The 25502-nt window shown below is 42.0% G+C and overlaps 2 protein-coding genes and 1 pseudogene across 5 annotated transcripts in view; 2 read left to right on the plus strand and 1 right to left on the minus strand.

Moving 5' to 3' along the window:
- Positions 1-6155, plus strand: part of Parp4 (poly (ADP-ribose) polymerase family, member 4) — an 84180-nt gene extending 78025 nt beyond the window's left edge. The window contains exons 34-35 of the mRNA NM_001145978.2: positions 1839-1971; positions 5595-6155. Coding sequence (NP_001139450.2) covers positions 1839-1971; positions 5595-5787 — 326 coding nt within the window. The 3' untranslated portion in view covers positions 5788-6155. The remainder of the gene's footprint in view (positions 1-1838; positions 1972-5594) is intronic.
- A 5802-nt stretch (positions 6156-11957) lies between these two features.
- Gm4032 lies at positions 11958-14174 on the minus strand (annotated as a pseudogene).
- A 417-nt stretch (positions 14175-14591) lies between these two features.
- The window catches only part of Mphosph8 (M-phase phosphoprotein 8), a 29196-nt gene continuing 18285 nt past the window's right edge, over positions 14592-25502 (plus strand). For 2 of the 4 annotated variants that reach the window (NR_153396.1, NM_023773.2), the window contains exons 1-5: positions 14605-14921; positions 18762-18917; positions 20248-21096; positions 22879-22975; positions 24921-25175. Coding sequence is in view for 2 of the 4 variants with exons in the window: in NM_023773.2 (NP_076262.2) it covers positions 14709-14921; positions 18762-18917; positions 20248-21096; positions 22879-22975; positions 24921-25175 (1570 nt within the window). In the remaining 2 variants the exon portion in view is untranslated. Of the gene's footprint in view, positions 14922-18761; positions 18918-20247; positions 21133-22878; positions 22976-24920; positions 25176-25502 lie in introns of all 4 variants that reach the window. The other 2 variants (XR_383217.4, NM_001360072.1) reach the window with 2 other exon arrangements.

Here is a 25502-nt window from a genome sequence, read left to right on the forward strand (position 1 = left end):
ATCCGAGATACGAAACTAATCTAGATGCCCATCACCATAGGAATAAAGAACATTCAGTCAGGCAATGGGGGCATATGTCTTTAATGCTAGCACTTGGAAGGCAGAGGCAGGAGAATCTCTGAGATGAAAATAGTCTGATCTACAGAGAATTTCCATGACAAACAGGTATATGCAGAAAAATCCTGTCTTGAAAAACAAGAAAAAAGAAAGGAAGGGGGAGGGGGTCCAATATACACAATGAAATTTTATTCAGACATGAGCCAGGCATGATGGCTCATGCCTGAATCCTAGCACTTGGGAAGGTTGAAGCAGGTGGATTGTCATGAGTTTGAAACAGCCTGAGCTATAGAGTAAGACCCTATTAAAACAAAACAAAGGCAGAGAGACAGCCCAGTAGTAAAACATACATGCTGCTCTTGCAGAGGACCCGAGTTTTTCCCAACAGCCTCCATAGCATCTCACAACTGTCTATAACTCTAATCCTGGGGGATTTAGTGACCTCTTCTGGCCTCCAAAAGCACTTCACACATGTAGTGCACATATACACATGCAGGCAAAGCATTCATACACATAAGATGAAAATTATTACATCTTTAAAAACAAAGCAAAAGGGCTAGAGGGATGGTTCCGTCATTAAGAGCACTGACTGTTCTTCCAGAGGTCTTGAGTGTGGGGAGCCGCCCTCACATTTGCCGTTACAAGATGGCGCTAACATCCTGTGTTCTAAGTAGTAAACAAGTAATCTGTGCATGTGCCAGGGGTAGTTCTTCACTCCATGTGCTCTGCCTTCCCCGTGACGACAACTCGGCCAATGGGCTGCAGCCAATCAGGGAGCGACACGACCTAGGCGGAGGATAATTCTCCTTAAAAGGGATGGGGTTTTGCCATTCTCTCTCTTGCTCCTGAAGAAGTAAGCAAAAAAGCTTTTGCCGCAGAAGATTCCGGTTGTCCTGAGCGTGTTCTTGCCGGTGGAACAAAAGCTCGGGCAATACTTGAGTTCAATTCCCAGCAACCACATGGTGTCTCACAACCATCTGTAATAAGATCTGTTGCCCTCTTCTGGTGTGTCTGAAAATAATATATATATAAAGTCTTTTTTTAAAAAAGCAAAACAAAGCAAAGACAACTAAAAAGCAACATTAATGTATAGTTTCCATATGACATGCCTTCGGCCATCAATGGTTATAAAGCCCCCTTGACCCCACAGTAAGACAGTGGTCCTCATAGATTTAATTGTGGTATAATTCAGTTAGGTATTTGGTTTTGTTTTCAGACAGTGTCGGGCTCTGTAGCCCAGGCTGGTCTAGAAAGCACTAGGTTGCTCCTGCTGAACTCATAGCAGTGTTCCTGCATTAGCCTCCCAGGTGCTGGGATTGCAGGCATGAACAACCACATGTAGCCTAATACCAGTGTAATTCTTTGGTATAACTTTAAGGCACAGAGGGCATTAGTTGATTTCTTTTTTTTTTTTTTTTTTTTTTTTTTTTTTTTTTTTTTTGTGCTTAAAATACCAGAAACAACTTAAGGAAGAAAGTTTATTTTGGCTTGTGGCTCCAGAGTGTTAGAATCCACGTTGGTAGGGATGGCATAGCAGCAGCTAGCTTGAGCCGGACACTGGCTGTTCACATAATGTCACAGGATAGAGGGAGGCTGTAAACTCACAAATGCCACTGCTAGTGAACTTCTTCCTCAAGGAAGACTCCTTGTCCTGAACCATCCCAACCCCTCAAGTAGCAACACCACCTGGGGACCAAGTGTTCAAAGACACAAGTGAGCCTGGGGGAGCCGCCTCCTTCAGACCACCACAGGAAGTAAAAGAGATCTTTGGTTTTTTTTAGGTACAAAAGGGCGAGAGCGTCTCCTGGATCTGATTGCCACTTTGCTCGTACTGCAGTTTCTTTATACCAAGTTGGAACAAGAAGGAATGGTTGCCAAGTCTCTGATAAAGATGGATGACGCCTTCATTTCTAGGTACTTCATTGTCCTAGTAAATGTTTTTAAAATTTGGTCTCTCTTCCCCTTATGTTCTGTTTGTTTTTGAGACCAGTTCTCACAGGCTGATTTGGAACTTGCTATGTCATTGAGATCAACTTCAATTTTGTAGCAGTCTTCCTGCCTCCCAAATGCTGGGACTGCAGGCTGTGCCATCATGCCTGGTTTGTAAATGATAATCTTAGGGGAGCCTTTGTTCACAGGTTACAGCTTGCTCAAAGGTTCTTTTAGCAGGATGACTGACTTGGGATTCTTACTTCAGACTTCATGGGAGCAAATCTTAGAGCGCATGTGCATGTTGATGCCAGAACATAGCTTTTTGGGCTCCTGGTTTGGTGCTCCACACTAGAGTGTGCTGCTCGTCTGTGCATTTAGAAGAGTCACATTATGATTGTTGGCCTGTGTGGTCTGCAACAAGAATGCAAATGGGAACCATGTGCCCCGTGTCTAAGGATTTAAAGTCATGAAGCAAACCTGGGACTGTACCTTAGGGATAGAGCACTTGCCTAGTGTGCACTGGGACCTGGCTGAGTCCTGCAGTCCTGAGCAACACACACACCACATACCACACACACACACACACACACACACACACAGGCACACAATACACCACACACACACACACACACACACACCACACACATACACGCACACATACACACATGGGCCCAGACACATACACCACACATGCACACACACACACACACACACCACACACATACACACCACACACACATACACACACACACACTACACACACACATACACACACACACCACACACACACACACACACACACACACGGAATAAGTTAAAGTAGCAACCAAGTCAGGGTGGCACATTCCTGTAATCCCACTACTGAAGAGGTTACAGATGAAAATCTTAATTTATGGGCCAGCCTAGGCTACACAGTAGCACCCTGTCCCAAAACAAAACAACAGGGAAAAAAACTATCAAACTATTAAATAAAATACATTAAAACATTCTTCCTGGAATAGTGGTGCACATCTTTAAGTCAGTACTCAGGAGGCAGACACAGGTGAGTCTCTGGGTTTGAGGTCAGTCTGATCTACCTAGCAAGTTACTGGCAGCCAGACATATATAATAGAGAGAGACTCTGCCTGTTTTAGTTAGGGTTTCTATTGCTGTGAAGAGACACCATGATCATGGCAACTCTTATACAGGACAGCATTTAGTTGGGGCTGGCTTACAGGTTCAGAGGTTCAGTCCATTATCATCATGGTAGGAAACATGGCAGCCTGCAGGGAGACATAGTGCTGGAAGAACCAAGAGTTCTACATGTTGATCTGAAGGCAGCGAGGAAGAGGTTCTCTAAGACCTGTGTAGGGTATCAGGCATTTGAGCTCACGAGTAATGTAAACAAGCTGAGGTGGTTTATATATGCTTGGCCCATGAGAAGTGGCAGTAGGAGGAGGTGTGCCATTGTTGGAGGAAGTTCATCAGTGTGGGGCTTGGCTTTGAGGTCCTATGCTCAAGCTCTACCTAGTTCAGAAGAGAGCCTCCTCTTGGCTGCCTGTGGGAGACAGTCTCCTTATGGATGCCTTTGGATCAAGATGTAGAACTCTCAGCTCCTTCTCCAGCACCATGTCTGCCCGGATGCTGCCATGCTTCCTGCCATGAGGATAATGGACTGAACCTCTGAACTTGTAAGCCAGCCCCAATTAAATATTGTCCCTTATAAGAGTTGGTCATGGTGTCTCTTCACAGCAATGGAAATCCTAAGACATAAGCCAAGCAGTAGTGTCCCACGTCTTTAATCCCACCACTCAGGAGGCAGAGGGAGGTGGATCTTTGAATCTGAGGCCAATGTGATCTACAGAGCAAGTTCCAGAATAGTCAGGGCTACAAAAAAAACCCTGCCTTCAAAACAAAAGAGTGGTACAAAAACATTCTCATTTTTATTATTAAAGTAAACAAAAGATGAAGTAATGTTCACAATTACCTTAAGCTGGGAATATACTGGTGTTCTGCCTTATCACCTTTGGTCAAGTGAAGAGAGCCAAGAATCCTCCTCCCAGGCCTTTCCCACGAGATAATGTGGACATACAAGGGCATGCCATGTCCTTGGTACATTTGTTGTGATAAATATTATTTGGGGGCTTCTACACTACCTTAAGACATTTAGTTCCAAAATAAGTGACATAAAACTTTTATATTTATAATAAGCCTTAAAACACTAAAGCTGGGTAGCTACCAGCCCTCTATGCTATTTTGTCTACTTTTCTGTCAGTAACCCCAAGATATCCCTTGCCATGTTTTGCCTGGGCCACTCCTACTCCATCAGGCCAGTCCCCATGGCCATGCGCTCATAATCCACTTACTCATGGTGGCTTCTACTTTTCTCCTCCTCTCTCTCTTCCTTGTGTTTCCAGCCTCAAGCCTAGGGAATCCTCAGCTCTGCCTACCTCTCTTCTGCCCAGTTATGGGCTGTAGGCATCTTTATTAACCAATCGTGAATAACTTGGGGGGCAAAGTTTACACAACAAAATCTGGTATACTTGAGGATCTGCTCATCTTAAAGCAACCAGATTTGGGGGTATAGAATCTGGCATTTGAATACAAGCAGCACCAGGCCAATCTCCTGCATACATTCACTGATTATAGTGATTATGCAACTCTTTTTAGAAGACCGCTGTCTTAGTCAGGGTTATTATTGCTGTAATAAAACACCATGACCAAAGCTACTTGAGGAGAAAAGAGTTTATTGTGCATATACTTCCACAGCTCATCATTGGAAGAAGTCAAGGCAGGAACTCAAGCAGGGCAGGAACCTGGAGGCAGGAGCTGATGCAGAGGCCATGATGCAGAGAGATGCTGCTTACTGGCTTGCTCCTCATTGCTTGTTCAGCCTGCTTTCTTATAGACCCCAGGACCACTAGCGCAGGAATGGCCACACCCACAATGGTCTGGACCCTGCCCCATCAATCATTCATTAAAAACTGTTCTACAGGCTGGTCTATATCCTGATCTTACGGAGGCATTTTATTGAGGTTTCTTCATCTCTGATGATTTTGACTTGTGTCAACTTGACATGAAACCATTCAGCACAGCTACCTTCTGGGAATAACATTCTGCCCTCTGCCCAATCCATAGTTTACTATAAGTTCACAGCTTTCTCACTCAGCTACACACACACACACACACTAATAAGTGTAGGTCTTACAGCTGAATCTCAGGTGGTCTTCAAGTATCTGAGACAATTTGAAAACCCCCAGTCAGTGATGATCAAAACGGGCCTCAAGGACACTAAAAAAGGAGCAACAGGAAACAATATTAAAACAAAAACAAAACAAAACAAAAAAAACAAAACAGAAAAAGCTGCAGCTCTCCCAAGAGAGCAGCGGGGTGGAGGAGCAGGGGAGCCGGGCTGCTGTGCACATTGGGAACTGGGAAGTGAGGCAGGTAAAAAACTAGAAATGTACTGAGTTCAAAATCCCCATGGCAGATGGAAGTCTCAAGATTTTGCTTTTATTAAAATCTTCATTTTTGACAGAATCATTTTATCCAATACACTGTTATAGATTGAATACCACATTGCCTTTCACATATTCTGAACCAATATAAACTTTTTTTTAATCTAGGAATATTCCATGGGCTTTTGAGAACATAAAGAAAGCAAGAGAATGGGCCAGAAAGACAGAAGGACAGTATCCATCTATCTGCCAACGGCTTGAGCTGGGTAAAGACTGGGAGTCAGCCACAAAGCAACTACTGGGAATTCAGCCCCAAGCCAACACTTCTCTTCACCGAATTCTATACTACAGCCAAGGCTGAAGCCAATGAAATTGCATTTTAAAACTTTCTTTTATTTCTTTTGTTATTGTTTTGTTTTTGTTTTTTTTTTTTTCAAGACAGGGTTTCTCTGTGTAGTCCTGGCCATCCTGGAACTCACTCTGTAGAGCAGGCTGGTCTCACACTCAAGGGATCTGCCTGCCTCTGCATTCCAAGTGCTGAGATTAAAGGCATCCACCACTGCTCTGATGCCTTTCTCATATTTCTATGTAGAAAATAATCAAATAGTAAAATGTACCAATAATGACGTGTAATACGTGTTAAATGTAGCTACAGCCCCTTTAAAATAAAATTAATGGAAAGAATTGATTAATCATTTAACAACAATAAAAGCTGTAAGAACTAATACTAGATGCTGTCTCAGTGTCTTGGTGGCAGGGGAGGCTCTTTCTGTCTTCCCTCCAGGTGACCAGTGGAAGGCTGGCAGACTGAGCAAGATAGAAAGGAGTTGGTCTTTGGCTAGTGGCTGTGTTCTGGGTTGCGCCTGTTTCTAGGACCCTGGTCCCCAGGCAGTGACTTGGTGTGTGCTTCCTCATATGGCTCTTCTTTCTGCAGATGCACCAATCGACACTTGGTGTCACAAGCGATTCTTCCATGGGTCTTATTTTGTTGTCACATCCTAAAAATCAATCAACAAACCAATAGTCAACTACAATTTCTGCTCTTTCACCTTCCAGACATTTTCTAGGTTTTGAATTTTATGTTTGGAATTCTAATCCACATTGAGTTGCCTTGTTTATTGTTACGTTTGGGTTGGCCATGAAATGTCCTTCATAGATTCACATATTGGGAGCTTGAGAGTCAACAGATGAGCCTTCAGGAAGTGATTGCATTGTGGGGGCTCTGACCTAATCCTTGGAGTAATCCCTTGATGAATTTCTCAAAGGTGCCCTTGTTGGACAATGCTTAAAAGCAGGAGGTAGGGTCTGGTTGAAGGAAGTGGGCTTAAGGAGGTCTACCTTTGTGGATGTATTGTCTCTGGTTCTTGCTTTTACTTTCCACTTCCTGTCAAGAGGTAAAGCTGCTTCCCTAGCCCCAGGCTTTCTGCTATAATGTTTGTCTCACCATGGACTGAACCATTTTTGGTTTCCCTGCCTCCCAGAGTGAAGAGAAGAAAGGTTTCCAAGGAGTACTGTTTCCCAGCTTTGACTTTGAAGTATGGAAATATTTGACATCATAATGAACAAACTTTTATATTTTTTTAATTTTTTAAAAGAATTATTTATTTTATGTATATGAGTACCCTGTCGCTCTCTTCAGACACACCAGAAGAGGGCACCAGATCCCATTACAGATGGTTGTGAGCTACCATGTGGTTGCTAGGAATTGAACTCAGGACCTCTGGAAGAGCAGTCAGTACTCTCAACCACTGAGCCATCTCTCCAGCCCCATGAACAAATTTTTAAATCAAATTAAAACTATCACTTAAAACAGAAAACCAGATAGAGCAAATCTGTATCAAGTTGATGGCTGAACCATCCCACAGGAATCATTTAAAGTAGCTTGAAACACAGAATTCTGCGCTCTCTCTCCAGTAGAAAGGGTAGCTGGCCTTTGCTGCTTTTTTTTTTTTAATTTAATTTTTAATTTATTTTTTACACTCCATATTCCATTCCCCACCACCCCATCCACCCTCCGACTGCTCCACATAACACCCCTCCTCCCCACCCCACCCCGTCTCCACGTGGAGACGCCCCTGCCACCTGACTCTAAACTCCCTGGGGCTTCCGGTCTCTTGAGGGCTAGGTGCTTCATCTTTGAATGAACATAGACCCAGAAGTCCTCTACTGTATATATGTTGGAGGCCTCATATCAGGTGATGTACGCTGTCTGGTGGTCTGGTGTTTGAGAGATCTCAGGGGTCCAGATAATTGAGACTGCTGGTCCTCCTACATGATCGCCCTTCTCCTCAGCTTCTTTCAGCTTTCCCTAATTCAACAACTAGGGGTCTGCTGCTTCTGTCCATTGGTTGGGTGCAAATATATGTATCTGACCCTTTCAGCTACTTGTTGGGTCTTTCAGAGGGCAGTCATGATAGGTCCCTTTTTGTGAGTGTTCCATAGCCTCAGTAATAGTGTCAGGCCTTGTCCCACTTTGGGCCTGTCGCTGGACCTTCTTTTCCTCAGGCTCCTCTCCAGTTCCATCCTTGTAATTCTTTCAGACAGGAACAATTATGGGTCAGAGATGTGACTGTGGGATGGCAACCCCATCCCTCACTTGATGTCCTGTCTTCCTGCTGGAGGTGGGCTCTATAAATTCTCTCTCCCTACTGTTTCATCTAAGGTCCCTCCCTTTGAGTCCTGGGAGTCTCTCACCTCCCAGGTCTCTGGTGCATTCTGGGGAGGGGGGTCCCCCAACCTCCTATTTCCTGAGGTTGCTTGTTTACAATCTTTCTGCTGGCCCTCAGGGCTTTCTTCAGTCCTTTTCCCTCTCCCCATACTAGATCAGGTTTCCCTCTCCCCTCACCCTCACCCACTCTATGGGGAGGGAGGGAGTGGCCTTTGCTACTTTATGGGCTCTTTTTTCTACCCTTTATCCCTTCCTCCCCCCATTTCATCCTCTATCATTGGATAGGAGAGAAAGGAGAGAAGTGAGAAGGGGGAGAGGGAGGGAGGGAGAGAGAGAGAGAGAGAGAGAGAGAGAGATCCTTGACTGGAATTTCTTTCTTCTTGTTTTTTCTTTGCTTGTAGCTGTTCTTTACCACTTGGTAGGTTCTTCTTTTTCACCCTTTATCGCCCTGGCTTCACCCCCTATCATTAGATAGGAAAGAAGGATAGAGGAGAGAAAGAGAGAAATCCCTCATCTGATTTCTTTCCTTTGGTTTCCTCTTTGAGCATGACTACTAGCAAACTGAAACCAACCACCTGAACAACCAATCTCCAATCACCAATCCTGCCTTTCAGAGCTCTAGCATTTATGTCCCCTCTGAAAATTTTCCAGGATTCCAAATGTCACCCAATCACAGAAACTAGCTGCAACTGGCAAAACCGTGCCTCCACTAGAGTAAACCATAGTCAGCTGCTGCAAAGCAGCCCCATATCCCACACCTGAGATTAAAATGAAAAATATAATATGTCTGTGGGGTTTTTTTTTTGGTTTTTTTTTTTTTTTTTTTTTTTTTTTGGTTTTTCGAGACAGGGTTTCTCTGTATAGTCTTGGCTGTCCTGGAACTCACTTTGTAGACCAGGCTGGCCTCGAACTCAGAAATCCGCCTGTCTCTGCCTCCCAAGTGCTGGGATTAAAGGTGTGCGCCACCACCGCCCGGCTATGTCTGTGTTTTTTAAAAGAACCCAAAATTCCAGAATTTTTACTACAGGAAAGGGACTAAAAGGTAAAGAGTAACAAAAGAGAAATTACTATAAGTAATTGGAAATTTCTTAAATAATGGGCCAAAATAAAACCTTTTTTCTTTCTTAAAAATTTTATTTTTATGTATATGAGTGAAATGTCTTCCTGCACATCAGAGGAGGGCATCGATTGGATCCCATTACAGATGGTTGTGAGCCACCATGTGGTTACTGGGAATTGAGTTCAAGACCTCTGGAACCACTGAGCCATTTCTCCAACCCTTTTTCTGTTTTTCCTTGTAGCCTTGGCTGTCCCTAGAACTCGCTCTGTAGACCAGGCTGGCCTCAAACTCATATAGAGAGCCTGCCTCTGCCTCCCAAGTGCTGGGATTAAAAGTATGGGCCACTACCACCTGACTCAACCTTTTTTCTTTTAATAGTTTCCCTGAGGTATTTGTCATCCAAAGAAGAAGTTAACAGAGCTCCCGCTTCAGGCCGTTCCTCTAGCCCTTTGTATAAAGCCCTTCAAAACATAAATCCTGTCTTGTGGGTATTTAAACTTCTCCCTGTTCTCTTCATCAATATACACCTGAAGCCCGGGCCTTCCTCTTGTTTACGTCTCGTTTATGCAGTACAGGATCTCTGTTCCCACTGCAACCCTTGTCTCCCTTTTCTGTGATTTCTGCTGGAATAACCTGTCATGGCAGAATTGGACTCCCTTTTGTTGGGAATCTAAAAGGAACAAACCACCAAGAACAAATATTCAGAGGAAATTTTATTTGCAGCAAATAAGGAAATGGGAAGCACTTCCTAAGTCACCGGTCCCCAAGCTATGCAAGCTGTCATTTATTAGGACAGGGGAGACTTTCGGGAGTGTAGAGGGAAAAAAATTAGTAGAGTCATCGTATCTAAACACAGAAGGAAGTAGTTGTATCTTAGAAGTACTTAGACCTTGAAGAAATCATTGTAGAAACAAACAGTGATTGTTTTCTGTGATTTATACGTCCCCCCCCCCCCCCCCGAGGGAGCTTTACAGCCTTTGCATGGCTTTAGTTACAAGCTGGTCCTGGCAAACATGGAATGTCTTGTGTTAGTGAGTACTGCAAAGAGTGCACAGTAAGAACTGAGATTCCAAGCGTGAGGAATTCCTTCAAGGAACTCAGAGATCGGATCTTGGTTTTGGTATGAGGAACTTGTTTTACTCTAAAAATAACTTTTGATAATCAATAAATACCCTTCTGCATGGCTGTTGGAGGTTCAGTCCGTCAGAGGCTGGACCTCTCGGATGCCTGCAAGGCTGTGGTTCATCCTGCAGTCACCCTTTTTCTTTGATCATCCTTGTGACCGAGATACCAACACAAGGGGCAGAGCCATCAGCGCAGAGGTGCTGCAGAAATGAGGCTTGGGCTCCTCCCTGCCTGGAGATTTGGATATGGATGAATGGAAGAATTGCACAGGCAGTAAGATAGCTCGGTAAGTAGACACTTAGCAAGAAAGCCTGTAGACTTGTGTTTCTCTCCAGAACCCACATGAGGATGGAATGAAGAAGTGGCTCCACAAAGCTGTCTTGTGGCCTCACACATATTATGGACACACCCACAATAATAATATTTACTACTACTACCACTACCACCACCACCACTACTACTACTACTACTACTAATAATAATAATAATAATTATTATTATTATTATTATTATTATTATTATGAAATTTATTTGTAGTGTTCATACTCATTTTATTAGAGTGTTATCTAAGACATGTTGGGAGCAACCTTGTTTGAACATTAACTTCCTTGTCAGCCATAAGTGCTTACTGGCACAAAGTCTTGGCCTCTGTGGGAAAGTACTAGCATAGTTAAGAACAAATAGGTATAGATCTTGTGGACAGGTACCTAGCAACCCATTCTGTTCTATTCTTCCTGTTGAACTTTTTACCCAGCCAATATCCTGCTCTTGGGAATAGGTGCATTCTCCCAGAAACAAAGTGGCCCCCCTTCAGCCCCCTTACCCAATATCCTGCTTCTATGAGTATAACCTGTGTGGGAACAATAAACATTTGTCAGCTTGATCAGACCTCCTGGCTTGCTGTCCATTCTTCGTGTCTCTTGTGACCCCATTCTCTTCTAGGTGCCCCCCAGTCTCTGCTGACTGTCCCACAGGTCGGGACAAAGACAAATATTTATTTACAACTTGAAGACCCCAAACAAAGACAAGGCACAGTAGTAAATACTTATAGTCCTAGCATTTGGAAACTAAAGGCAGGAGGATTGCTATGCATTTGAAGCTAGCTGGGTTATGAAGTAAGTTGTTCCAGGCTAGCCTGAGCTACATAGCAAGACCCTGTTTCCAAACAAGTAAATAAGCATTTGCCATGTTTTTATAAATCTGCAAGTCCCTTTCATTTCTGTCTTGTGATGTGAAGAAACAACGTTAACTAATTGTTCATATTCTGGATTTGTCAGCCCCTGCTCACCTTTCCTTTTATGAGTTTCATGTTATTATGTTTTGCCTGCGTGTATGTCCATGTGACCATACATGTGTGTGGTCTGGAACCCTAGGAGGCCAGAAGAGGTCATCAGATTATTAACTCTAGCGAGAGATCCAGCAAAAGTCCCAGTCTCTTTGAATCTGAGAGATAGCTTAATACATTGCCAGAAAACAAAAATTTCCCTACCACAGACTTGTTACTGACTTGAAATTCAAAGCAAGAAAAATATTTTCTTTTTTTCTTCTTTTTTTTTATTAACCTTTACAAATTCTATTCTCAGGGTTTTTCAGCTTAATTTTCTGCAAAGAATGAATTAGGCATAAGAAAACGCTGAAAAAGAGCTGCGGTGTCCAGGAGCCTTGGGACTTAAAAATATTAGAGATATAGACTTTATTAGATCCATAAACAAAAGAATTTTAAGAGGCAGTCATGATAGAAAATAACAGCTACAGTAACTTCTGCAAGTCACCCTCTCCTGAAGTTGCTTCAATTCAGTGTGCCTCGTTCTTGGAAGCCTCATCAAAATTCTCCACCAGATCTGGAACTTCCTCCTCCTCCTCCTCTTCCTCCTCCAGGAGCAAGTGGTGCTTTTCCATCCACAGATTGTTTGGGCAGAACTTCAGCCGGTCTCCTTAAACTAGTCAGACCGTCTGCACCCAGCTGGTTTAGGATGCTGGCAAGCATTTCTGTCAGCCGCTCTGTCTCAGCGTGGCCTGTAATGGTAAAAGTGCCAGAAATGCCTCAACTTTAGGGTTGTTAAAATGATTCACTGTTCCATGGTTTGTAAACATGTTCACCTCTTCATACCAGAGATATTGTTTACCCCTAACTTCTTTAAGGAGAACTGCAGGGTTTTTTTTTTTTATCATCTGCCATGCTGTTCTGTGAAATATCTCCTTCTTTCTTCAAAAAGCTTCTTTTCCACCAATGGGCATTTGTGCCTGCAGTTTGAATTTTTGCTGGTTCACAGTATTTCTTTCATCTTTTTGGAGTGGAAATGGGGCCTGCATGGGGTACCTCAGTTTGTACTGAGGGGGTCTCTGGCAGACCAGCTGAGATAAGGTACACAATTTGGGGACACAAGAGGCTAGAGGGAGGCTGGAAGTAATGTCAGAAAAATATTTTCTTAAGTGACGTTTCCTAGCAGTATTGTATGCACATAGAACAATTGTTACTTATTCATAATCTGCACAAATAACTTCGTTATATCATTCTCTGATGTATGCTGATATGTCTATGTTGTCTTCCATCTATATCTGATATCTATGTATTAATCTATCTAAAGGTGTTTTTTAAACCAGTCTGGCTTTGAAGACTTCACTCTCCTGCCTCAGCCTTTGGAAGGCTGGGGTTATAGGAATGTGACCTGTTTTAAAGTTAGTATGTCTCTCTGGTGAAACTTACTCCACACACTTAGATTAATAAAGGAGAGAGCTCTTTAATAATACCATAAATCTGGCTCTGGATACTGCTCAAAGAGGAGCTAGTTGTGAACAGATTTTTTACTAACTTACACTCATTTTCGGCTTATACATGCCACATAAGCTATTATTCTGAAATCTCTTTCAGGTTCCAGATGCAGGTTACTCTTGGAACAATTTTAATACAGACAGGAGACTGAAAGTCTAGTCACTCAGGCAGATACAAGAGGTACACAGCGAAGATAGTCAGAATTATTTCTAAGCATATACACCAGTGTTGTTCTTTTCAAATAGTTGTTATTCAGGGTCCTCTTGCCTACCTACCAGCAGAGTTAGGCTTTTCCTCACAAGGGCACAGGGGATTTAATGGCAAACTAGGACTTAATGATAGGTGTGACTTGGGGCTCAGCCATTGAGCTGCCCCTTAGAGGCTTTTTTTTTTTTTTTTTTTTTAATAAGGTGGATAGGCTTAATGGCTGGTTGTAAGTTAGGGTTGTCTCCTTTTGTTGTGGAAATGGAGTCTAATTGGAGGTCAATCTTAGTGCACTAACGTTAACAGAAACTTTCTCAGCAACCCAAAACTTCAATGTTGGCACAAAAATGTCTTTCCTAGAGTTTGTAATAAGCCTGGTAATTCTCTTCCAATCATATCGCAGGCTCGCTTCCTAGTGACTCCTTTGTAGCATCAATATTACTCGTTTCTCTTGCATCAACCCCGCACCTGCTTCTGATATTTTCAATTCAATAAGAAGCAAGGGAACTTGGGAACAAACACATAGGTGGTTTTGGCTTGGTTTATCAGGTGTGAATGATCCAATTAATTAAGTATAGCCCAAATGGGGCCAAGCCAGGCAACCTGGGCTCTATCTTTTGAAGGAGAGAACCAACTTTTACTCAGCTACTAGGACCAAGCCTCCAACCATCACCTGCCAGACAAACGCCCTATCACTGAACTACTTTCAAAGCCCAACAAGTAAATCCCATAAATTATTACTTGATACAGTGTCTTGCTGTAAAGATTGGCCTTTCTCCTGACAGAAGAGAATACATATTGGGGGAATTCTCTCGCTATGTATGCCCTTGGAAATTAAACTCAGGTCCTCATATTTGGCGACCAGGGCCGTAATCTGCTGAACCACCTCCGGGTCCCTATTCTCTATCTATAAACGCTACTCACTAAAATGAAATATCCCTATAGGCTATATGTAATTGATTCGACCGCAGACGCCATATAAGCCAGCCAAAACCATACGAAAGGATTCCTGGGCAGCCATTCCGCACAGGCGGGTCTCGCTAACACTGGGGGTCCCTTTCCCAGAATCCTCATGGTCTCCTTCCGACAATCCAAACAACAGGTCTCCTCAGGCAGCGGGCGTCACCGGAGTTTGGGAGGTGAGGTGCTAGGACCGCCCCTCGCAGTCTCCCCAGGGGAGCCCTTCCGCTCTTCCCTGAGGCAGCGTTCTTCCTCAGAGTCCGTCGACCCGCCCATCCACTTCCCGTGAACTCCCCAGGGAGCCGGGGAGCGCGCCTTTGCGTGATTGGCCGTTCTGTGTGTCAATCCAGAGCTCGGCGCCCACAATTGGCTGGCTTGCCTCACGGTCGAGTCACGCCGCTGGAGCGGATTAGGGCGGAGCGGCAGGCGCGCGGTGCTGTCCCGCTGTGGGTCGCCGGCGGTTTTTCGCGTTGGTTTTGCACTGCGTCTGTGATGGCGGCGGCGGCTGAGGAGGGCATGAGTGCGGCCGCTCTAGTTATGTCAGTTCCCGACAGCATTGGCCGTTCTCCCGAGTCCGAAGGAGTTGGAGCAGGGGACGAAGAGAAGGACGCAGCCACCAAAGGAACGGTGGCCGTTGGGGACAGCGAGGAGGATGGGGAGGACGTTTTCGAGGTGGAGAGGATCCTGGACATGAAGTGCGAGGGAGTATGTGGGGGCTGAGCGGCCGGACAGGGAGTCTCCGGGGCGGGGACGGCGGGTTGGGAGAATCCGAGTGGGACGCCGAACAGCCTGGAACAGCTTGGGAGGACGGTGGCGGTCCGTAGGCGCAGACTGACATCCTGGAGAGGACCCTGGCCGCAGTCGGTGGAGGATGGATGCTTAGGGAAGTTCTAAGTGTTGTTTTGGCAGAAGAGACGAAGCGGTGACATGGAATGTTGAGAATCGTAGGATGCAAGGCAGCTGGTGGGAGACTTCTGTGGCCTTCAGCATTCGGGTATACGGTTAGGGCCATGGCTTTCCGTTAGGAAAGACTGGAGGATTCTCTACACCGTTGTCCCAATGTTTTCTAAAAGTAGAAAATGCTCCTTGGCTTAAATTCAGGAAATCCCATTCACACCGAGTGCCCGGGACAGTAAAGGTTTCCCAACCCAAAGTGTCCCTTTTCTGCGCGTTTTATGAGTGTAACTCAAGAGATTTAGAGTAAGCTTGAAAGGACAATCTTCGCACATCGTGCTTGAACACTTAACATCCTCCTTGCTGCGAATGTCGTCCCCGGGAGAAATTCTTAGTCTGTATTTCCAAGGCTTGGGATCCATCTGTTTGTGATACCTTTTCTCCCCTCTCTTCCCTTACCCGAGCTCTGCAGAAAAAGGTGCTTTCTCAGTTCTGTCCTTACTCTCTTACCTCTATTTAAGTCATTGTCTTTTATCTCTGTATTTGTCTTTTCTGCTCTAGATTGTGGGCTCCTTTAATCAGGGGATGTGGTTTATAATAATGCTTGAATCACGGACACTTAGTCCAGTAACAGCAAAGGCTGATTTTGTTGTTGCCGTTATCTGATACCGTGTACTGGACCCAGGGTTTCATGAATGCAAGGCAAGAGCTTTACCACAGAGATCTATCTCACGGCTGTGGGATTATTGAATGAGTAAACGAAATGGGAATTTGGAGAAAGGAGAAGATAAGGGCTGTAGATAGGAATCGTGCCTATACGATGGTTTTGTTTCTGTTGTATTTTCTGTCATTTGTTATCTGCCATATGCCAACTTTCATCTTAATTTTTAATCCATTGACAAACTTTTTTTTTTAATGGACTGCTGTTTACCCTGTGCCATGTTGGCTTGATGGTAGACATTTCTTTAAAGTGGTGCTTTTCTCTGAGAACTCCTGTTTTGTTTTGTTTTGTTTTTGAGACAAGATTTCTCTGTTTAGACCAGGCTGGCCTTAAAACTCAAAAATGTGCCTGCATCTGCCTCCTGGATGCTGGGATTAAAGACCACCACTGCCTGGCCTGATGGTAGAGATTTTTTTTTTCTTTTTAAAGACGAAATTCTAGCCTATATTGTTATTTTTATGTATATGGTTGTTCAGCCTTATGTCTGTCTGTGCCACATTTGTGAGCCGAGAAGAGAGCATTTGTTCTCCTGGAACTGAAATTGCAAATAGTTGTGAGCTGCCACATGGGTACTGGGAATGGATCCTAAATTACTCTTAGCCACAGAGACAATGGCTCCAGGCTCCCTCTGCATCTGCATACCCCACTTGGTCACTCCCTGCTTTTTGAGGTAGGGTCTCAGAAGTCCAGGCTGACTTAGAGCCTGAGACCTTCCTGCAGTTACTGACACTGGAAAATTTTCAAGGGAGAGTTAAATAATTGAAATTCACTGTCATTATTATGGAGCTAGAGAGGTAGGGCCAGAATTCAAATCCCCAGAGTCCATGTAAAGTTGGCTGCCAGTCTGTGAACCTGGTGTTCCTGTTGGGGGGTGAGACAGGAGAATTACCTGCTATATTATCTTACTGTGCTGTGTTAAACAACCACAGACCCTGTCTCAAGGTGAAAGACAAGTTCAAGACTGAGTTTATCCTCTAAGGTCTACCAGCAGCAGTGGCACACCTATATCCACACAAGCCTGCACTTGTGAATGGCTAGCAGTGGATTCTGAGAATCTTAGGGTCTTCTCTAAGAGCAGTAAGCAGCTTTTCTCCCTCCAAGCCCTCCTGTATACCCCTCCTTGCTGTCTTTCAAATTCATGACCTCCATATCTTAAAGAAAAATAATAAATAAATTTTTAAAAAAGTCAAGCTTGGTGGAGTGGCATACTCCTTTAATACCAGCACACTCTCCTGTGAATAGGTCTCTCCTGTGAGTTTCAGCTGAGCTTTTTTTTTTTTTTTTTTTTTTTTTTAATTAATTTATTTATTTAATGTAAGTACACTGTAGCTGTCTTCAGATACACCGGAAGAGGGCATCAGGATCTCGGGTGGTTGTGAGCCACCATGTGGTTGCTGGGATTTGAACTTCGGACCTTCGGAAGAGCAGTCGGGTGCTCTTACCCACTGAGCCATCTCACCAGCCCCTCAGCTGAGCTTTTTGACTAATTATTCTATCTACAGTTTTCAGATTAAACTAGAATAAGTAATAGTATCTACTCCATAGGCTATTGTAAAGATTAACTAAGCTATTGAAAGTAGATATTCAGATAACATATGGCATTTTGTAAAGCATTTCATGAACCATTCATGAAGCATTGTTTGAACCGTGTGCCTACTTTATATATGCATGTGTATTTTTTTCCTTTAGATTTTTATTTTATGTACATGTATGTGCACCACATGTGTGCCTTAGACTTAGGTCAGGTCCCCTAGGACTGGAAGTGCAGGTATTGTGAGCCTCCATGTAAGTACTGGGAATCAAACCCAGGTCCAGGTCCTCTTCAAGAGCAGTAAGTACATGTATTTAGGGTTGGTGGTGGTGGTGGTGGTGGTGGTTGTTTTGAGACAGTTCTCACAGTGTAGCTCAGGATTGCCTATAAAGCATAGGCTTGCCTCAGATTCCACAGCTGTCTTCTCTGCTTTTTCTCAAAGGACTGTAGCTGTGTAACACCATACCCAGCAGCACACTTGATTTTATTTTTAAAGATTTATTTGTATGTGTTTGTGGCTTTAGAGACCAGAAGAGGTGGATCTCCTCTGATGCTGCACCTGGTAGTGAGCTGCCTCATGGTGCTGGCATTCAAAAGGGCTCTTAACTGTTAAGCTATGTATGTCTCCTGTCCCCAGCTGCCATTTTGTCAGTCCTGTCTTTCAGTGTGTTATCTGGGGCTCTTACCTCTCAGTTATCAGGTTTATGCCTGAAGCCCCTTTCCCTGTTAAGCATTGTGCTGCTCTCCAGCCCCCTTTAAATTCCACCTCTGCTTGAGAATAACATTGTCAGAGAAGTACAAGTGTACCTCTGCTTTACTTTTTTAAAAAAAATCTAAACAAGCTAGCTAGGTGTTGCTCACTTTTAATCCCAGCACTCAGGCATGTTGCTGCACAGACAAAAACCCTGTCTCAAAAAAAACTAAAAAAAAAAAAAAAAAAAAAAAGTAAAGAAAAAAATCTAAACAGTGTTGCTTATATGATAGAATAATCTCCATTTACTAAATATCATCCAGTGCCTTGCCAGTTTTTCGTTGCTATTTTAAGAGTACACATTGCTTTATAATCAGAAAAACACATCAGTCTTGTTTTTTTGTGGAGCAGTTTGTTTGTTTGTTTTTTAGACAAGGTTTCTCTTTGTAGCCCTGGTTATCCTTAGAGAGTCACCTACTTCTACCCTGCTTTCCCTTCAAGTGCTGAGATTAAAGTTTTGGGCCCCAGGTGCCTGACAATTTTTTCCTGTGTAGTGCTGGTTGTCTTGGAACTAACTCAGTGACCAGGCATACTCCAGTTTGATGTTAATTTTCATTTTGATGCAGTTTTCAAGTTCTCTTGCTCCCCACAGCTGAATGGGTTTGAAATTTTAATCAGTAATGTGTCTGTTTTTAATCTATGCTATAGGGTAAGAATCTTTATAAAGTTCGATGGAAAGGATATACATCTGAAGATGATACCTGGGAGCCTGAGGTTCATCTGGAGGACTGTAAGGAAGTTCTTCTTGAATTCAGGAAGAAACTTGCTGAGAACAAAGCTAAAGCAGTCAGGAAAGATATTCAGGTATCAAGTTTTATCTCATTCTTTTTTTTTTTTTGGTTTAATATTTATAATCTTATGTATATAGAGTATGTGTAGTAAACAATTTATGAAAAATACACTGTCCAGCATTTCTTTTAGGAATTCCATTTTGCTCACAGACTGCTTCTGGTGATTTTGTTCAACTCTTGTTTTCCAACCTATGGTCCTATTTGAGAGACAAGTATAGTTTGTATGTTGTTAGTCAGCTTATACTGTAATGAAATACCTAGCATAATTTAAAGATAAGTTTTAATTTTGTCTTACAGTTCTAAGGTGTCAGTCTACCTCTGGATGCCTCTGACGGGAAGCACCAGGGTGCTAAAAGCTCCTCGTTTTCACAAGCCAGGAAGCACCAAAGAAACCAGGGTCCCCAGTCCTCTTGGAGGTTTTCACAAATGAACTAAGAATTTCTTATTAAGCTTCACCTCCCTAAGATCCACCAAGCTGAGGTGGGAGGCAGAAACAGGCAGATCTCTCTGAGTTTGAGGCCAGCTGGGTTTACAGAGCTAGTTCTAGGATGGCTAAGGGTAGGTAACAAAGAAACCTTGTCTTAGATAGAAAAAAAAAGATTTCTCCTCCTATTTGTTAGTGCTACCCTAGGGACCAATCCTTTAACACATGGACCTTTGGAGGACACTCAGCATTCACATTTCAGCAGATAGGAATGTTGGCTAATAAGTTGGGGTATGTTCATAATCCCAGTAATCAGAACAGTTAGGCAGAAGGATTACTGAGAAAGAAGGTCTGCCAGGGCTGCATAATGGGACCCTAATACAAATCAGCCAGATAGGTAAGATTTCTATGTTGTTAGTGTGCTTGTTCCGTATAACTTATATAGAACAAGTTTAAGAACATTCTAGAAAGGCCGAGTTTGCTGTTTGTTATACCTGATGACCTGGGTTTAATTCTCAGACATTATCACTTGGTGAAAGGAACAAAAGTCAGTTGATCCTCTGACCCCTGCATTCACGCTTACCCATAAAAATAAATAATTAAAAAATTCAGTTACAGATACATTATGCATTAGACTGTTGATACATTAGACTGTTAACTTCTTAACTCAGTTTGATGATTCTGTTTGATACCACTGGAAACACTGACATTTTTCTTCTTTATGTCTCCTTCTTAAATTGACATTCCTCACCTCTGAGTTTTATTTGCTAGGTCAGAAATATAAGTAATACACATGTTAAATTTAGGCAATTTTTAAAAAGTCAATTTTGCTACAAATTTTTACATTAGATTTTATTAGTACTGCCTCTTAAAACTCTTGAACTTATGTTAGTGTTTTAACCTTTTCTGTTTTTTATAGAGACTATCTTTAAACAATGACATATTTGAGGCAGACAGTGATAGCGACCAGCAAAGTGACACAAAAGAAGATATTTCACCAAGGAAGAAAAAGAAAAAAATAAAGTGCAAAGAAGAGACAAGTCCAGAAGATCTGAGGAAAAAAAGGACAAAAATGGGAAAACTAAAAGACAAGTTCAAGACAGAGCTGGAGAGCACCTCTGAAATAATCGGTTTCGATGTAAAGACGAAGAAAAGAATTTGGGAAGTCAAGGAAGAATTAAAGGACTCCAAAAAGCCCAAAAAGGATGAAATAAAGGAAACCAAGGAATTAAAGAAAGCTAATAAAAGGGCTGAAGTAAGAGATTTAAAGATTAAAATAAGAGAAGATGTCAAAGAGAACCGAAAAACAAAAAAAGAGAGATATATAGAATCTCCGCTGGAGTCTGAATCGCCTAATGATTCCCTCATTCTAGAGGATGACAGTGAAGACTTTATTTCTGACAACAGAGAAGAGAATCAGAATGTGAGAAGTGTAAGAGATAAGACAGCACAGGAGACAGTGCAAGAGGGTATTTTTGAGAAACATCTGGATGACCTTATAAGTATTGAAGAGGATGCTGGTACCCGAGTTAGAAGGAAGAAGACGAAGCCAAGAAAGTTTGAGGAACCAAAAGAGATCAAGAAGCTTGAAAGCACGAATGCCTTTTTAGAAAGGAGAGCAATACCCAAAAAGCAAAGAAACCAAGACAAGGGCATAAGTAACCTAGAGTTAAATAAGCTACCATCACCTGTGTTTGCCCAAACCCTGAAAAGTTCCAGACTGAGTGGGGAAGAGAAGAGCCTAAAGTCCCCTGACTTGGCAGAAGAGGTAAAGTTGGTGGAGAACTTGAAGAGTACAGATATGGTTGGTACAGATTATTACTTGCTGTTGTATGGTTAGGAACTTTCACAAGGAATGACAAAGGAAACAGTCAAACTAGAATAAAGTGTAACTCAGGTAGTTATTAAATATGGTGGCACTGAAGTTGCCTGTGTGTGCTCAACTATTAAGCACCGGAACCCCAAGTTTACCTTTCAGTTTGTGCCTTGTTTTTTTTTTTTTTAATATTTTTTATTACGTATTTTCCTCAATTACATTTGTGCCTTGTTTTTTGTTTGTTTGTTTTACCAAACAAGACAAACCCCTGAGAGTTAATTTGCTACCAAAGTCAGAATTTTTGTAGATTTGTGCAGCATTTTATAGTCAGGCCTATCAGCTTCATCATCTTACTAATTTCATTTGGGGTATGTATGTTCTCTATTTTAAAAATACTGAAGTTTGATACAGTGCACTTTGATCTTATTCCCCTCTACTCTTTCCCTGACTTCCTCCAGATCCACTTTTACCTCTCCTTTCACCCAGCTTGTGGGGTTTGGTTTGGTTTGGTTTGGTTTTAGCTTTATCATGTCTAGTTTGTATTGTCCATATACTGAATGTGGGGCCATCTTCAGGTACATGGTAGATTTACTAGTAGCCACACACACCCTTAAAGAAAACCTAGAAACTACCCAATAGTCAGCTCCATAGCTCTCCTCATTTAGGAGTGGAACTTAGTGGCTCCTTTCCTGTTTCATGTTAAAATGTTGACGAGCTTGATCTTGTGTCTATCATACTTCCTCCCTGCCCCTCTCTAACAAAATGTCTTACACTATAGCCCAGGCTAGCCTTGAGCTGGTCCTCTGGCTCCTCCTTCCTGGGTGGGAGTTGAAGTTACGTTTGGCTTTCACTTTATTTGGGGGAGGGCGGTGATACGATTTATTTGTATGGCTTGGCAGTAGTAGTACCTGGTGGTAGTACCCACCTTTAATCCAGTGCTCAGGAGGCAGAGGCAGGTGGATCTCTGAGTTCAAAGCTAGCCTGGTCTACAGAGTGAGTTCCAGGACAGCCAGGGCTTCACTAGAGAAACCTGTCTTAAAAAACAAACAAATGCACAAAAACAATAAAAGATTTCTAGATTTATTGGTATGAATGTTTTATTTGCATATAGGTACACGTATCACGTGTGCCTGGTGCCCAGAGAGTCCAGAAAAAGGCATCATATAGTCATTGAGTGCTGGGAACTGAACCCAGGTTCTTTATGAGAGCACCAAGTACTCTTAACATCTGTGCCATCACATCACTGCAGCCCCAAGATTGTTTTTATAGAGTTTAATTTTGTAGCAATTTAGTTTTTATTATACAAAAGAAGGGCTTTCACGGTGACATTTTCATACCTGTATATAATGAATTGCAAGGTTTTTTTTGTTGTTGTTGTTGTTTTATTTGAAATAAGGTCTCACTCCATGACTGAGCTGGCCTTGAATTTATGTAGATCTGTCCCTGCCATCCTAGTGCTAAGATTAAAGGTTTACACTATCATGTAAATGTATATTCAAACATTTTAAGTAATAGATTCTTAAAAGAAAATGGAGAAACAAAGTATTGGGTTTTGGGTTTCATTTCATATGGCTTAGCGTGTCTGCAGAATAGTCTTGGTGGCGGGAGGGAGCAGTGGGAGAAACATTAAATAATCAGCTGTGTGCTCAGGCGTGTGTAGAATATTTGGTTTGCAAATATTACAGTATCAACTCTTTATCTTTTATTTTTTGTTTTGCATTCATTATTCTTTAGGAGAAAGAGAAAAAAAATGAACCCAAAGGAAAATACCAGAAAAGGTATGATTTGGACAAAGAAGAAAAAGCCAGAAAAGAGCCAAAGGTATTAAAATGTAAGTACAAAAATTAAAATAGTTCCATGTTCATTGCCATTGTTAAAAAAATTATTAATGGATTTTATGTGTATTATGTGTACACCAGGGTATATATATGTGCATATGTATATCTGATATGTTGTAAAGGTTGGATGTCTCTTTTCTGAAATATTTGGGACCAAAAATGTTTCTGATTCCTCTTCCTGGTTCAATGAAATTTATATGTACATATAATGAGATTTCTTAAGAATAGGCCCAAGTTTAAATCCAAATTTTGTTTTATATGTACATTATATGCACTCCTTTGTAATACTATGATGTTTTTAGTGTTCCAGTGTTTTTGAGTCTTGCATTAAGAGTAAAATTTTCTTCTTAATACCTTCATACTGGCTTAAGTTTAATTTTGGGGCATTTCAGAGTTCTCTCGTGTTTCAGTGCATATGTGTGGTATATGCAGATGTGTATGTGCATTTGCCCAGTGCACTCAGAAGGCCGGAGGAGGACATGGGATTCCCTGCTCAGTTACTCTTCACTTAGCCACTGCATCTGAAGGTATGCTGACAGTTAGCAAGCCCAAGCAATCCACTTGTCCACACCCCACATAGTTCTAGAGTTTCAGATACTTAACATTTCTAGCTTTTTATATTTGGGGTATCTGAACTCAGGTCTCATGATTGCACAAGGCTTCTTACACGTTATGCCATTTCTTCAGCTTTCCTGACTTTAGGTATTTTGTTGTTTTGTTTTTTCAAGGCTGGCCTTAAACTTCCAGAGCCCCACCTGCCTGCCTTTGCATCTGAGATTAATGAGGTGCACTATCATACCTGGCCAGCCATGCACATTTTTTTAATACTTTTTTCCTCACCATGTTAGAGGTGGAACTCAGGGTCTTTTTTATGCTAAGTGAATGCTTAGCTGCATCTAAAGTTGTAAAAGTAGATTTTGTTTTAGGTCTAGACTTGGACATGGCAGTAGTAATGCCTATCTCAGTGGCTCATACATAAAGTGCTATAAGAACTGCATCTATTTGAACAGTACAGAAAGCACTTATTACATTTCAGAGATTTGTTAGAGATCTAAAATACTGTCAAATTAATATCTGGGCAAGATGTTCAGGGTGAACACTGCTGTTACTGAACTACTGTGGTTGTGACAAAGGACTACTAAAAGAGGGACTCACTCTCAGTGATCCTTGTCACACCTTACCTTAGAAAGACACACTAGAGCTTGTGCAGAAGTTGTTTCTGATGCTGAATGGGGAAAAGAGCATGGTGTAAGAGCACTGCCCATGTCCCTGATAAAGCTACAAAATTCCCCCAGCTTTTAACTACGAATGGAATGCAAGAAAAACTAGGTATATAGATTAATAATAACATGTGTGCTTACCATACAAGGGCCTACCTAGGTTCTATCTTGAGCACCAAAAAGCTAGAGTGAGGAAGTAGGAAAAATATGTAATAAGTTTTAGAGAATTTGGAAGAACTTTTGTTAAGTGCTGGTTACATAGGTGCTTACTAGCAGGGAAATTGGAAACCAGTGCTCCTCATGCATGAAATAAATAGTAGTTCCATTGAAATAAAAACACGTACTTGAGATTGGCATACACGATGAGGGATCTGGTCTGGTAGAGTGTCCAGCATACACAGGGGAATCAATTGCCCCATCCCCAAAAGGACAGGGAAGGAAGGAAGGAAGGGAGGGAGGAAGGAAGGAAGAAGTTACTCAAGTAGATATGAATACTACTTTGTCACAGCTCTCTGGATACTGAACAGCCAAAAGGACTAGTTAAAATGAATTTGTGACTTTGATAGTAAGTCTTAAATTGATTCATAGCTAAGGTAAGTATTATTAAAACTACAAAAACCATACTTACTCAATATGAATAAGATTTTCTTTTGATTGCAACATAAATTTGCAACTTAGTTAACATAAATGGTTAACTAACCATTGATTTATTTTTTAGCATTTAAGGAAATCAGAAATGCATTTGATTTATTTAAAAAAACAACAGAAGAAAAAAATGATGTTCTTGAGAATAATTCAAAAAGAGAAGAAATATCACTGGATTCTAAAATTATGAATGATAACAAAACCAAGGACAAGTGTTCACTTAAAGAAAAAAGAAATACTCGAGATGAGACTGACACTTGGGCATACATTGCTGCAGAAGGGGATCAGGAAGTTTCAGACAGTGTATGCCAAACAGATGAGACGTCTGGTAAGTTTGCTTGGCATTGTTCACATAGAGTGATTTCAGAATGCGCCCCACATTATCTACTTTTCTCTCAGAATATAATAATTTTATTTGGATCTGCTGAGTAACTTCATATTGAAGACTCAAGTCATTCTTTGACATCTAAATGCTCTAAATTTTAATACACTTATAAAGATTTCTGTTTTCCAGCTTAACTTGTTTGTTTGTTTGCTTGCTTGCTTGCTTTTTCAAGACAAGGCTTTCTCTGTAGCCTTGACTGTCCTGGAACTCATTCTATAGACTAGGCCAGCTTTGATCTCATAGAGATCTCTGCATCATGAGTGCTGGGAT

Source organism: Mus musculus, chromosome 14 (genome assembly GCF_000001635.26).
Source record: "Mus musculus strain C57BL/6J chromosome 14, GRCm38.p6 C57BL/6J".
Classification (NCBI taxonomy): domain Eukaryota; kingdom Metazoa; phylum Chordata; class Mammalia; order Rodentia; family Muridae; genus Mus; species Mus musculus.